This window comes from Onychostruthus taczanowskii, unplaced genomic scaffold (assembly GCF_017590055.1).
Source record: "Onychostruthus taczanowskii isolate IOZ18803 unplaced genomic scaffold, ASM1759005v1 scaffold17, whole genome shotgun sequence".
In the NCBI taxonomy this organism is placed as follows: domain Eukaryota; kingdom Metazoa; phylum Chordata; class Aves; order Passeriformes; family Passeridae; genus Onychostruthus; species Onychostruthus taczanowskii.
The window spans coordinates 1,678,111-1,690,847 of record NW_024498906.1 but is presented as its reverse complement, the minus strand read 5'-3'; the positions used below and the strand labels follow the sequence as shown (position 1 = coordinate 1,690,847).

The 12,737-nt window shown below is 38.1% G+C and overlaps 1 protein-coding gene across 1 annotated transcript in view; it reads left to right on the top strand.

Moving 5' to 3' along the window:
- MAP7D2 (MAP7 domain containing 2) overlaps positions 1–12,737 on the top strand; it is an 82,264-nt gene that overhangs the window by 60,666 nt on the left and 8,861 nt on the right. The window contains exons 8-11 of the mRNA XM_041399841.1: positions 2,339–2,487; positions 3,566–3,693; positions 11,468–11,700; positions 12,086–12,212. Of these exons, the coding sequence (XP_041255775.1) occupies positions 2,339–2,487; positions 3,566–3,693; positions 11,468–11,700; positions 12,086–12,212 (637 nt within the window). The remainder of the gene's footprint in view (positions 1–2,338; positions 2,488–3,565; positions 3,694–11,467; positions 11,701–12,085; positions 12,213–12,737) is intronic.

The following is a 12,737-nucleotide window of genomic DNA, read 5'->3' as shown; positions in this document are numbered from 1 at the left end:
ACACATACGGAAAACCAGACTATTGACAGGAAGGAAGGTGTCAGTTCCAGAAATTATTGATCTTTTGGTAGTTACCATTCCTATGTGTAAAGTGTAGACTAATAAAACCATTATTTTGCAAACATGTACAAAAATAATGTTTCCAGTCCTGCTAATACTTGGGCAAGTACCTGACTTTGAGTAGTTTCTGCTTATAAAGCCATACTTGGTGATAGCATTGGCTGAAACAAGACAGAAGTTTAACAGCCCTTTTTACTTGTAATGGAAGAAAGAGCCCCAAAGCATGCACCAAAATGCCTGTCTGTAAAAGGACACACTTTTCCAAGATTAAACTATTTAGATTATAAAAGACTGATCATCTTTATGATGAGTGTTTTCACACATCTTGGTTAAATTAGGCTTCAGTTCTACACCTGCGCTTTTCATGCAAAGCTATTTAAAAATTAATTTCTAAGTAAACCTGCTTTCCCTGGTGTGTTACTTCTCTGTTCAGTGCATAGGGACATTGATACTGAATGCCTCTAAAATTGCTTCCCTTGTTTCTACATTAAAAGCAGCCTCTACTGGAAGCAGAAATGTTTTCATATAGTACTTGAGAAAGTGCCCAATTTGATTACTGCTCAGGGACCAGCTACTGTCCAGAGTGAGCAAAACACAAGTCAAAATTAGATCAGTACATTCTGCTTAAGATTTTGAGATGAATTGCTGAGGCCACCTGTGGTTGATTTTTTTTCTGTTTTGTATTTGATATCAAAGAAATCAATAAGGATGACTTTAGTCCTTCTTCACTCATTTTGTTTGTAAACTCTCATGTTTATCTCTTCATCACAGGATCTTTAAAGTAATACAGTGGCATGTCTTACAAGGGTACAATTTGTTCTGAAAACTGCTTTTTCATTGAGCTGAAATAGGGCAGCTGATTTTGGGAACAGCTTTTTGAGCAAGCATCCTCTTGTCATTTCCCCACAAGGCAATCAGGCTGTAGCACAGGTTGAAAACAACAATCTCAGAGGCCATTAACATTTTGTCAGTAATTGCCAGCAAAACAGTTGAGGGGCGTCTCCTATTTGTCATGTACTTCTCACCATAGAAGTCACTTCTGAATAAGGAAGAGGGATCTTTCTTTCCAGGAGCTCATGCTGTGCCTCCTGTCATTATGCTGGGGTCAAAATTGCTCTGCTACTGCATTTTCTGTATGCTTAGAAATGAGGAGCCTCAATTTCAGACTCTACAGCAACACGTTATTAATGTCACACGAAGTCAAGATATTCAGGCAAACAATTGTTACTGGATGCATAATTAATTCTTTTAACAGTTGAAGTAAAAATATTTATCTTAGGCAGCTTTTAAGTTTCTGAATGTTTTTGTTAATATACAGTGACCTTATGCCAGTTGGTTGCAAAGTGGGCCAAAGAGTACAAAGGTCCAGTTAAACTTCAAAGTATTCAAAAAGGCTTCATAAAAAATTTTATTAGGGCTGTCTTTAGTAAAAAATGTGGGAATGTGACTTTCTTTACATTAGTGCATAATTGCTACCTTTTCAAAGTCAATATCCCTCCTGACTTAAAATTGGAAACATTCTATCACTTGATTGCAATTAGTGTCTGTCTTATTGATAATACATATACTCTGTTGATTGTTCTACATGTATGTGAAAGTTTCATCTTAGAAGGCAATATGAACAAAATCAGGAGTAAAATATCCCATTTTAAAAAATCCTGATCATATTGCAAGTAAAACAAAGTTGCCCTACAGGTTGTAATGCATGTGTCACACTCAAATTTATGTCTCCCTCAAATAACAATAACTGAAATACCTATAGCAGCATTTAGTTTAGATTTGGGGGATTTTTTGTTAGTTTTTTTGTTTGAATATTATTTGGAAAGTAATTAACATATTTAGGAGCCTTTGCATGTTTAGGGTTTAAAAAAGACAAAACTCCCTATGCTTCTGTCACCTTCCCTGTTTTGCAGTATGTGTTCAAAAGTCACCCAGTTAGCATTATCTGCTTACTCTTTTTATCATATGCAAAGGAAGCTGGACTTCTTAGAAGAAAAAAGAGTCATAGTATTAGTCAATTGGTGATTCAAAAGATATATGAAGAAAAGAGTATTCTATTTCAGAGATAATGTTTTTCCTATAAAATGTTTCAGTTGAGACAGTTTTAATAAACATGGGATCATGTTGAATGCATTATGTTGTGATATTTTAAAACACTAAAAACCACTTTAAAACTACCTTTGAACATTATAACATAAAAGTATGCTGTTTTCTCCCCTCCTTTACTTCCTCTATCCGTGCTCCTTTTTGCTCTTGCTATTGTACTATAACTCTTTAGTATTCCATATCTGTCCTCGTGTAGCGCCAGCTAGTCCTCTTAAATCTCCCTACAAGCCTTCCCCCACGCGAAGCACCGACAGGAAGAAGGCAACTTCACCCTCCACTGCCAATGCCATGAAAGGGGCACCTGCAGCTGAAGTTACTCAGGTGAGTTTGTAATGGTTTTGATTTCACTGCTGGGTAAACTGATGCAGCTTCTGCTTGTTATCTTTCCTTTTACATGAATACAAAGGAAGTGTTTCCCCTGCTGTAGGAAACAGCAGTAGAAAAGTAAGCCCTCCCAACACCTGTTGCCTTTGTGCTCCTGTTAAAGAGTATTTTAATATCTTCTTTCTCCTGGGAATCAGTGCTGAGTGCTGGTATTGGAACACCAACACTCCTGTTTTCAGAGAACTGAGGCACTGAAGTGTATGTTTTTGGACTTGCTTACAACTTCTGGGAATGGGGATGACAAATAGAATTCCCTCCTGAGTATGACTATCCAGGCTTGCTGGTTAATGAGCAAGCTTCATATATTTCAGAAATTCCTCAAGTGTATTGATAATGCCTTTGTGTTACACCAATTGCTTTAACTCTTTCTGTGGACATTTTTAATTCTGTTTGCTTAAAAGATGCATTATCGATCCACTGTAGTTTCCAGAAAAGAAAAGGCAAGTCACTCACCTCCACTGAGTCTACACAACTTAAGGCACGCTTTAAAAAAATTCTGTGTTAGGGCTATAATATTCATGTAAGGTCCTGTATCTTGTAATACTTACTGATGGGGGGATTCATGCCATGTAAATTAGCTGCAAGTGAGAGTGCCAGAGCTGGGAGTAAGGATTTGTGTGGTGCCATTCTTAGGTGTGATTCAGTGTTACATGCAGCAGCATTTCTGTGAGATGCCTGTTTGGACTGCTGATCATGTCTAAGCAGGGGCATATGGGTGATTTTGAAGATTTCACCCAGTGCCACCCCCCTCCCAAGAGCTCTTGCAGAGGCTCTGATGTGTATTACTTATCTGAAATTTACATGCTCTGCCCATGCAAGACAGGGGTGGGTGTGTGCTATGTCTATGTAAAAGAACAACTATTAATAGCACCTCACTTGTGAGCTGCCTGTTTAAAAAGCTTTTACAAGTGTGCCACATAAATCTCTTTATATGCCATCTTGCTAATGAAACAATCAAATGTATTTTTGATTTATTGATCCTAATTATGGAAATTAAAATGAACTGTTCTTCTAGACTGAGAAGATAAAGAAGGAGAAGCGACCTGCCACACCTGGTTCATCATCTGGTATGGGATCTCCTCTGAGAAGGTCTGATTCTCCTGCTGCCATGTCCAGAAGATCTGCATCTCCTGCAACACCTAAGTATGCTTTTCTTATTAGTGGAAAAATATCCTGTGAATTTCTCATTACCTGTAAATAAGGCATAGATCCTTCCTTCCAAAAAACTTCCTTTGAAGTGTTGTATAAAATCTAGTTAATTTTACTAATACATATGCACATATACAGATGAAATATGTACATATTTATATGAAATATGCACAAATACAGATGGGTGAGAGGAGAGATGTAGATGACAAATATGATATCTGTAATAGTGTTAGTACCCACTAGAGACAGTTCTCTCTACCTTTCTTCAGTCTTGAAATTACAGTACATTTCATTATTCACATGAAATTTTACTTCACATTTATATTTAAATATGGGGGTTTTTTTGTTTGATTTTGAAGAAACTGCCTAATGTGAAGAAATGCACTTGTCATGAATACTAACTAGAAATTCCAGCATTTAATATATGCATTTCCTATTGTTGGCATGACCACCTGGTGCCATAAATACACTTAACTATGTGTCATCTAAACCATTAGTTTTAACCTTTGCTCATTTGCAGACCTCTGTGTTTTGTTGCCTTTTTTTTAATGCAGAGCTGTGGATCTATAGCATATCTGGGCTTGCTGACAACTGACTTGCTTTTCTTGATTGTCTTTTGCTGAAAACTGTTTTATGTGTACCACAGCTTGAAACTCAAGTCTAAGCAAATGGGTCTCCAGGTTTCTTAGAACAGAATATTAAGTCTGGCTCTAATGTAGGAGTATGCTAAAGTAGTCCTGGTCTATAGTACTTGCCTAATTTATTTGGCTGGTTGATTGTTTTGGACTTTCTCTTAAACCTTGTTTGTGGGTGCCACTTCTATCTTGAAAATTGTCTTATTTATCTTTTTTAACCTGAAGCTGGCCATATTTTGAACCAGGCTTGATGATCCCCTTTCTGACAGATTTCTTCTGCCTGAAAAACCAGCTGGTGTTCCTTTTCTCTTTCAGCTCTGAGGGCATAGCCCTTTAGTGGGGGATGATTTTGTGTGTGAATATGATGTTAGACAACGTAAGGAAACCATCTGACTCTCAGCATTTTCTGGTTTAGACATCCCCTTGCATGTAACTGGGACACTGCATTTCTTGGTTTTCCTTATAAAGATACAAATTCTCAAACTTTCAATAATATACATGTCATCAGATTCTGTGGTATGAACTACATCCATTTTATGAATAATTGAATGAAATGCAATGGTAATGACAGTCAGCTTTCTTACTACAGTTTGAGCAGATCATTGTCTAGTGGCACTCTGCAATGTAAAGTAAAAAAAAAAAAAGTTTGAGCTCTAAGACTGTATATTATTCTGCAAGTACTGATACTCCCTGCTCAGAATGCATTTTTCAGTTTGTTCAGCCAGTATAAGAGGAAAAAGACCCACCAAGAGACACATTTAGTTGAGCAAAGTGATTGGTGGGAAATGAATTAGCTTAGTGTCAAGTGCTGCTTGCTGGGCAGGCAGAAGTTAGTGCAGATCATCAGAGAAATGTCCAAGGGTTAAAGGAAAAAGTTCTTGGGAGGCAGCTCTTTAGTGCTTCATGAAAAAGGTATACCCAATCTTAATTTGAAGCACTAATTTCCATAAAAGATTAGAAAATTATGGAGAATTTTTTTCAGAGGTGCAAATTATAATAGCCTTTGTACAGTAAAATGTTTTCATGCCTATAAGGAATACTGTTTTTAGAAGAAGAAACAGATGCTGCATGGAGGAATTAAGAAGCCTGCTGGTGGGTTTCTCTGTGATTGTGAGCCACAGTAGTGATCCCTTTTTTCCCCCCCACTCCTTCTCTTTCTCAAGGGAATCTGATTCTGACCATGGCTAGGAATGTATTACCGAGCATTTAATATTAACATGGCCCAATTAGAACACCCTTCTTGACCTTATGAGAGATACAGTAAATAGAGTTTAAATCCATGTTTATTACTGAGTGCAGAAAGAGAATTCTGCTTCAGCACTTTCAGAACTTCCCTTCATAATTCTAAAATTAAAATTGTGCTAATGACCATATTGTATTATTGCATAGAGATTAAAATAGTGATAATATATGCATTTTTCTTGCAACTCAAATTCCACTGTTAATTTTCATTGAGGAGATAAGATTATACAATCTAAAGGAAGGTTCCAGAAGCCTTACTGCCTGTATTTAAATCCAGCAAGATTTATTTATTATTTATTAATTTTATTATTTTTATTTCTTGATTATTTATTTATTTATTTCTTAAGACCAGCAAGAACATTATCTGCCATTCAAGTATAATTTTGGTCTGACTAAATATGTATAAAATTACTCATTCTCCTTGCAAACCTAACAATCTTGTACATGTTTAATCTTTCTCCTTCTGGCACACTATATGACTGAAAAAATAACCTGGAGTAAATAAGAATACATATTGTACAGCATTCGTAGTTAGTGATCCGGCATAGCACCTTAACCTTAAGTAAAGCTGCTGAGGAAAGAATCAAGCACAGCCAGTGATTTACATGACAATTAGCTGTATGCATTTCTTTTCTTAAGAATATGTGATTTGGCATTCAAGTTTTCTTGGTATTGTTCTAGTTACCAGTTCTTCACAGTTGTCACCTTCGTTTCTGAGTGGGCAGTAACTTGTCTTCTTAATACATTATTTCATTATTTATTAAATAAAAAGCGCTTTAAATCATGGTAAAGTAACTGAAACAGGATCAAACAAGACAATAAAACTTCAGCCTAAAGAGACCCAGTGATTAATGGCAGAAGAGAGTTTATTTATGGAATTACTCCAGTAATTACATAAATAAAATACTAATGTTTTGGATGGGCAAATTTTACTGAGAAAGCAAAAAAGGTCAGTCCAAAAACATAACATCTGAGATGAGTCAACAGATACAGATATAAAAAGGAGAAAAGGGGAAAAAAAATCAAAATATGCTGAACAACAATTAAAAGCGGCAAAGGAATTCAAAACATGATGTTATTTGGAGAAGTAAATATGTCAAGAAATGTCACAGAAAGGAGTCCAAAACTATTCTTTTGAATCTTAATGTGGACAAGATGAAAGTTAATGGATTAGAGTGTTTGAACAACTGAGAAATTGTCTTTAATCTTTTTCAATTGCTCTTGGATACTGATGGTGCAAAGTGTTCATTTTCTTCAGATCTTTCACAGGATCAATAATAAGAGGATGAGGGGTTTGGGTAATTTTTTGTTTTATGCTTCATCTTGGAAGATCTGTACATTAATCAGTTTATTCTTGCAGTATCCCTCAGAGAATAGTTAAGTGTGCTTTCTTGTAGATGAGGAAGGCAATAAAGCCTGTGTCCTTCACATGTCTTTGGGTAAATAGTCCCTAAATAAATCAATGGCATCTGACTGAATCAAGGAAGTAGGATTTAGTTTTAAGTATCTTCAGATGAGCCACAGTGTGAACCAGTGAATAAAATTGAAAGCTCTGACAAGCCTGTGTGTCACATTCTTTTGCCAAAGCATAACCTCATGAGGGAAGGAGAAAGGGGGAAGGGGAAGGTGACAGGTGGGTGGTGCTGCTGATGGGTGGTGGTTCATGTTCCTTTTCAGATCCAGGTTGGTCATTGTCCTTTGCTCATGGTTTCACCAACTGAACCCTTTACCTGGTGGTTCTGTTGGGTGACAGCGCCGTGTAGCTTGGGGGAAACACTTTTGATGTCAGAAATATATGTGCATGCTCAGTCAAATTGCAGAATACTGATGGAATATGAACATAGACTAGTAAAAAGAAATGTGCCCCTCAAACTTGTAAAGTGTTTAAAAATTAGTTATTGGAAAGGTGTCTGCATGTGGTGAATTCTCCACAGAAGTAGCTTCTATGTCCTGCAGTGACCCATTTTAGATTTTTACTTTGTATGTGCTACATTTACTACTCTTAGTTTTTGTGTTGGCTTGGAAAGATAATAACAATGGGTAGAATGTTGATCAAGAGTATTTTGAGGGATTTTTCAGCAGTTAGCCAGATAACAGGCTGGTTCACAGTTTTGAGACATCTGTAATAATGTAACTATTCAAAAGACTATTCTACAGACCTATGCTGAGTTTTTTTTCTTTTAAGAAATGTGAAAGAGAAATGAATCTGTCTTTGGTTACAAAAGATCAAAACTAAGAGTGAAAGAAAACTGCTTCTGAGAAAATGTCACAGAGCAAAAATAGCTTGGATCAGAGCAATGTCAGAAAGCAGGCTTGAGAACATGCAGGTCCTTGGTGTGGTTTCAGCAGAGTTTTTGTTGAATTAATGGGGAGAAAGGAGAAAAATAATGCAGCTCTGGCATTGCTGAAGATTTCTGATTTACAGTCAGCCTCATGGACATAATCAGTGACCTGCCACGTAGCTGGCTTTTCAGGAGAGCATGCTGTTCTCTGCCCTGCTCTTTATGGCCAGAGCTCGGTGTGACATCTGATTTGTGTGCTCCATGCGTTTTATTTTCTCTGCTTAGCAAAAGTAAGCTCAGAACCCCTCATATGCTCTTCCTGAGACATTATTCTGCAGAATGGACTATCCCTTTTGTAATTAAATGGGAGCCATGGTAATTAAGAACCAGTGGATCCTCACTGATAGACGTTCTAGCAGAGCACTTAGGGGGCAGCTTCTTTCATGCTGCTGCCCTCATGTCAGCTCAGGGCAGTTAGGTGAGAAAACTCCTGTCTTCTTAGAGAGAGGAAGGTGCTTCTGTATTCCCCTGTAAAATCCAGTTACTGAGAACGAGTAAGCTGTCTGACCACTGACATGCTACCACTTCTTGGACTTTAGTGATTTGTTATCTTAATTCTCTAATCCTTATCAGGCATAATTCTGTGTTTCCCACTTTTTTACCGTGGTTTAAACCTAAACAGGCTCTTATACAAGTGACTATAATCTTTTTCTTAGTAATTCCATTTTTCTGCCCTCTCAATGAAGTTTGGCTCTTTTTGGTGTAAAACAGCATAACTTAAATGCTATTTAGAAGGAGTGTTTTTTCCAGTAGCAATTCTGCCTGTGTCAAGGAATGTTAAAGATGCTAAGTTGAGAGTTTTAAATACAATTAAAATACAATGTTAATTTAATACTTTCTACTGGCATCCAGTAAATTATATAAAAATTCTGAAAAAAATATTCTTATTCCTGATGGACTTTCTCAGCTTTGCACTTTACACACTGCATTATTCTCATCCTTACAGTAATCAGTCTTCTATTTTTCTCACTTTTAGCTACTTTATATGAAACTCTACTATTTTCTTGTTGTTCTGGTCTAAGAGCCTATAGCACTTTGGTTAAAAAAAATTACTGTAAGTCTAAAGTTCAAAGATGCAGTAGCTAAATAATATATTCAGCACATGTTTCTAATCCACCAGCTGAGTTGCACAACCAGTCTGCTCTAATGCCTGTGCAGTGCAAGATACATGGCTCTCATGACTAGACTCCTTCCTACCAACCCCTTTGATTGTCATGTCTTTATTAGAGAACAATTACTTCTGTACTAATACTGAGAATGACTCAGCCTTAGTTATTAGCCTGTTTTGCTCCTTCTGTCACAACAAGTTAAATCAAAAGCATTGCAAGGAACATGCGGTAAACTTGGAAATGTGAACCAAAGACAGCGAGAAGGGACTCTGCTTTGAAGAAGTGTCTAATTAGCAAGAAGCACCCTCTGTGCTGCAGAAAAATATGAGAAAAATGTTTTCTATTTAGCAATTATATTTTTATGAAATACAGTTGGAAATGACCGCAGTGATGAGGCACATGTGAGATATACATGTGTAGATGGGGCCTTGAAATCTGCCTTTGATGTCAGAAGGACCTGGAATTGCATCTCTAACCTAAAGAGGAATCTAAAGACAGCGCTAAAACCGGATTTGGTCAACACAACCAAACTCATTGGCTTCTCTAATTGCTGTTTTCTTCAAGAACTTAAATCAGACTTGTCTGTTTACATCTTCCAAAGCCTGCTTCTGTCATGGAACAGCAGGAGTCATGGGTGGCAGCAGGACAGACAAGGACAGGGACCTTGCCCACAGCACCCCATCCCACGGCAGGCAAAAGGAGTGACCAGGGTCAACCAAGAGCCCAGTGACAGCCAACAAAGGCCTTACTGAGGCAAGTGCAAGGACAAGGCAGGACATCATGTCAGGATCAGCAGGTTAGGAAGCCAAGAAGAACAGGCTTACCTACAGCTGAGCTCAGCCAAGGACCAAGGGCAAGGACCTGAGCTGACAGGGAGCTCCTGGGCCTGCGGGCAGGGAGTACCTGAGTTGAACTTCAAATTTAGTTGGGTGCTACTGTTCCTGCACCCTGAGGGCTTTTGGACTCTGTGGTGGCTCTTCAGTGGGAGTAAGAAAGAAAGGATGGTGCAATACTCTGCAGTGTTTTCCTCCCCACAAACCAGGCAGCTCTGAGTGAGCTCCTTGTAGTCTAATGTCTCAACCTCTTTCAAATGCAGTCTAATATGGTAGAAAAGAATCCTTTTTTCTACAGAATTCCTGAGTTTGGGGAGGAGTTATATAAGATGTCTTATTTTTATTGTGTGCTCTGTAATGCAAATACTGTTCTAGTTATAATGGTCTCTGACCACACAATACTATAGTTAGATCAATACAAACCTTGACACTCCAGTCCATTAATTTTTAGCTGCTGATCATGTTTTTCACGTTTGTGGTCTGCCAGAATGAGTGTGTAGTCCAGAAAGCATGTTATGCTATATGAAACTCTATGTAGTGTAGATGAAAAAAGTGATAAGGGATAATACATTTATATCATAATTGCATATCCAGGAAGAAGGTTAGCAATATGTGTGTAACATTCACTTTAATGTAAGATAATTTATTCTAATGAGACTCACATAAATCATTATTTTAAGATTGTAATCTGTTTATTCTTATAATACTTAGTCACACATCCCAGCCTTTCTTAACGTTACAAGTGCTAGTTACTGGTGTTACATGAATAATGAATAGCATTCGTGTGTAGTTTTATGTTTCCTGGTAATCTGTTCTCTTTATGTGCACCTATTTTCAGTGAATATCAGGTATCTTTACCCTTCCACTTTCCCAGAACTGACTTCAGGGCTATCACTTCACCTGAGGTGTGCAACAGCCACGTGGGCAACGGGCTGCATTGCTGCTGTGCATCGCCAGCACCACAAGTGCAGCTTCTGAAAAGCTCCAGGGGCTGAGTTTGGGGTCTGGAGTCTGTTGTGTTGGTGCTGAAAAAAGCACTAACTCAAACAGTGTTGCTGACAATATAATGGTTTTATCAGTTCTGTCTCTTTCAGTAGTACCCAGCCTTACCTCTGTATATACAAGTATTTGGTGCTTTTTTGGAAAATCAGATAGGATTAGAAAAAGACCATGGTTGGCAAGGTGGTATTCAGATGAAAGCAGCATGCTGTAACTCATTATGATTTCTACAGACAGAGAGCAGCCATAGCTTTGGTTTACATGTTGAGAAGGACTGTAGAAACAGTAAAGTTGACAGAATTCTTTTGAAATGGTCATTACTAAAATCATTGGTTTAGGTTGTCCACAATTTCCTATCTCTCACCTAGACCTTAGACAGTGTTATTGCTGTATTTTAATGACAATTTTCTGTAATCTTGTGCACTTTTATGTCAGTTTCATGCATTTTAAGTTCTGATTGCATCCAGGTGGTTCTTTTCAGTATTGTGCAGAACAGCTGACACTCCTCTGTAGCCAGAGACAAGAAAGAATGAGAAATGTGAAGATGGAGTTTGATTCCAAGCTGTTTAACATCTGGCCTTGTTTGATTTTTTGTTTTCCCTCATCAGGACAGTTGCAAAGACTTATCCTCAGTCTCCTAAAAACACCAAACAATATCCAGCTTCTCCTGTGAAGCATCGTGCCACTTCCATCAGCAGCCAGGAAACACCTAAAAAGAAAGCAGACAAGGAGAAAGAAAATGTCAGTCACCTGAAGTCCCCAGGAGCACGCACTGATGACGTGGGCCAGGTGGCTCCTGAGAAGCACGTGCCTTCTGCTGGAAAGGCTGAGAACAGTGAAGGTGAGCCTTGCTGCAAGATGTTAGTGCAAAGTATGATGGGTCCCTGAGACTTTTAATTGGTGATGAGCTGTTCTTTTCATGAGGCTGCTCAGTCACAGGCTCATGAGAATGTGTAAAGATGCATACTGGAATCTGTGAATACACAGTTTTCACTAACGTACCAAAGCCAAATGTACCAATTGTTAATGAAGATGTGAAAATGCTGACATCCAGGGATGCCCTTATCTATTCCATCTTCTTTCTGCTGAAAATGCTGAAATGTGCTTTTAAAAAGGTGTCTCACCACTCTGAACCAGGCCCATTTCAGCCCCTGTATGAACCTGGAATTGCTGGGCACTCTCTTTGTTCCCTGCCTGACTTTCCATCCTTGGTTTTCTTTTCCTAGGGAAGATCACAGCGGGAACAAGTGATGCAGAAGAAGCTGCAAAAATTCTAGCTGAAAAAAGACGACAGGCACGCCTGCAAAAAGAACAAGAGGAAAAGGAAAAACAGGAAAGAGAAGAACGAGAAAGGTCTCTCTGTTGCTTTGTGAAAATTATAGCCTAATAATTGAACCTGTATTGCTGAAGATACAGGTCGCTTGAAACTGTGGTAGTTTTGGAATCAAACGGCTGCTTATATGTATTTGTTAATTTCTTTAATTTCAGACTCATTTCATTGGTGTCTTTTGCAGTCTCCATGACTAGTGAAGTTAAAAAATAATAATTTGGCCTTTTCAAGAACCCTGAATAAATTATTACTTTTCCAAATACTTCAGGCATGTCCATGCTGAAGTGTACTGCACACTGCATTCTGGGCATACTTGAAGTATTTTACATTGTAAAAAAATATTTTAGGTGGCTTTAAATGAGCTAGATCATGTAGCAGAAAAGGTCTTGCAGCAGCAGGATATGCATGAAATGGCAAAGCTTGAATCATTCATAATTAACCTGAAGCTCCTCTTCCTGCCCAACTCTGCTGCAGGCATTGAGGGCTGAGTGTGGGCAGAATGAAGGTTGCTGTCTGAGCTGTGAAGTTCTGGCTCTGTTCTGGGAACA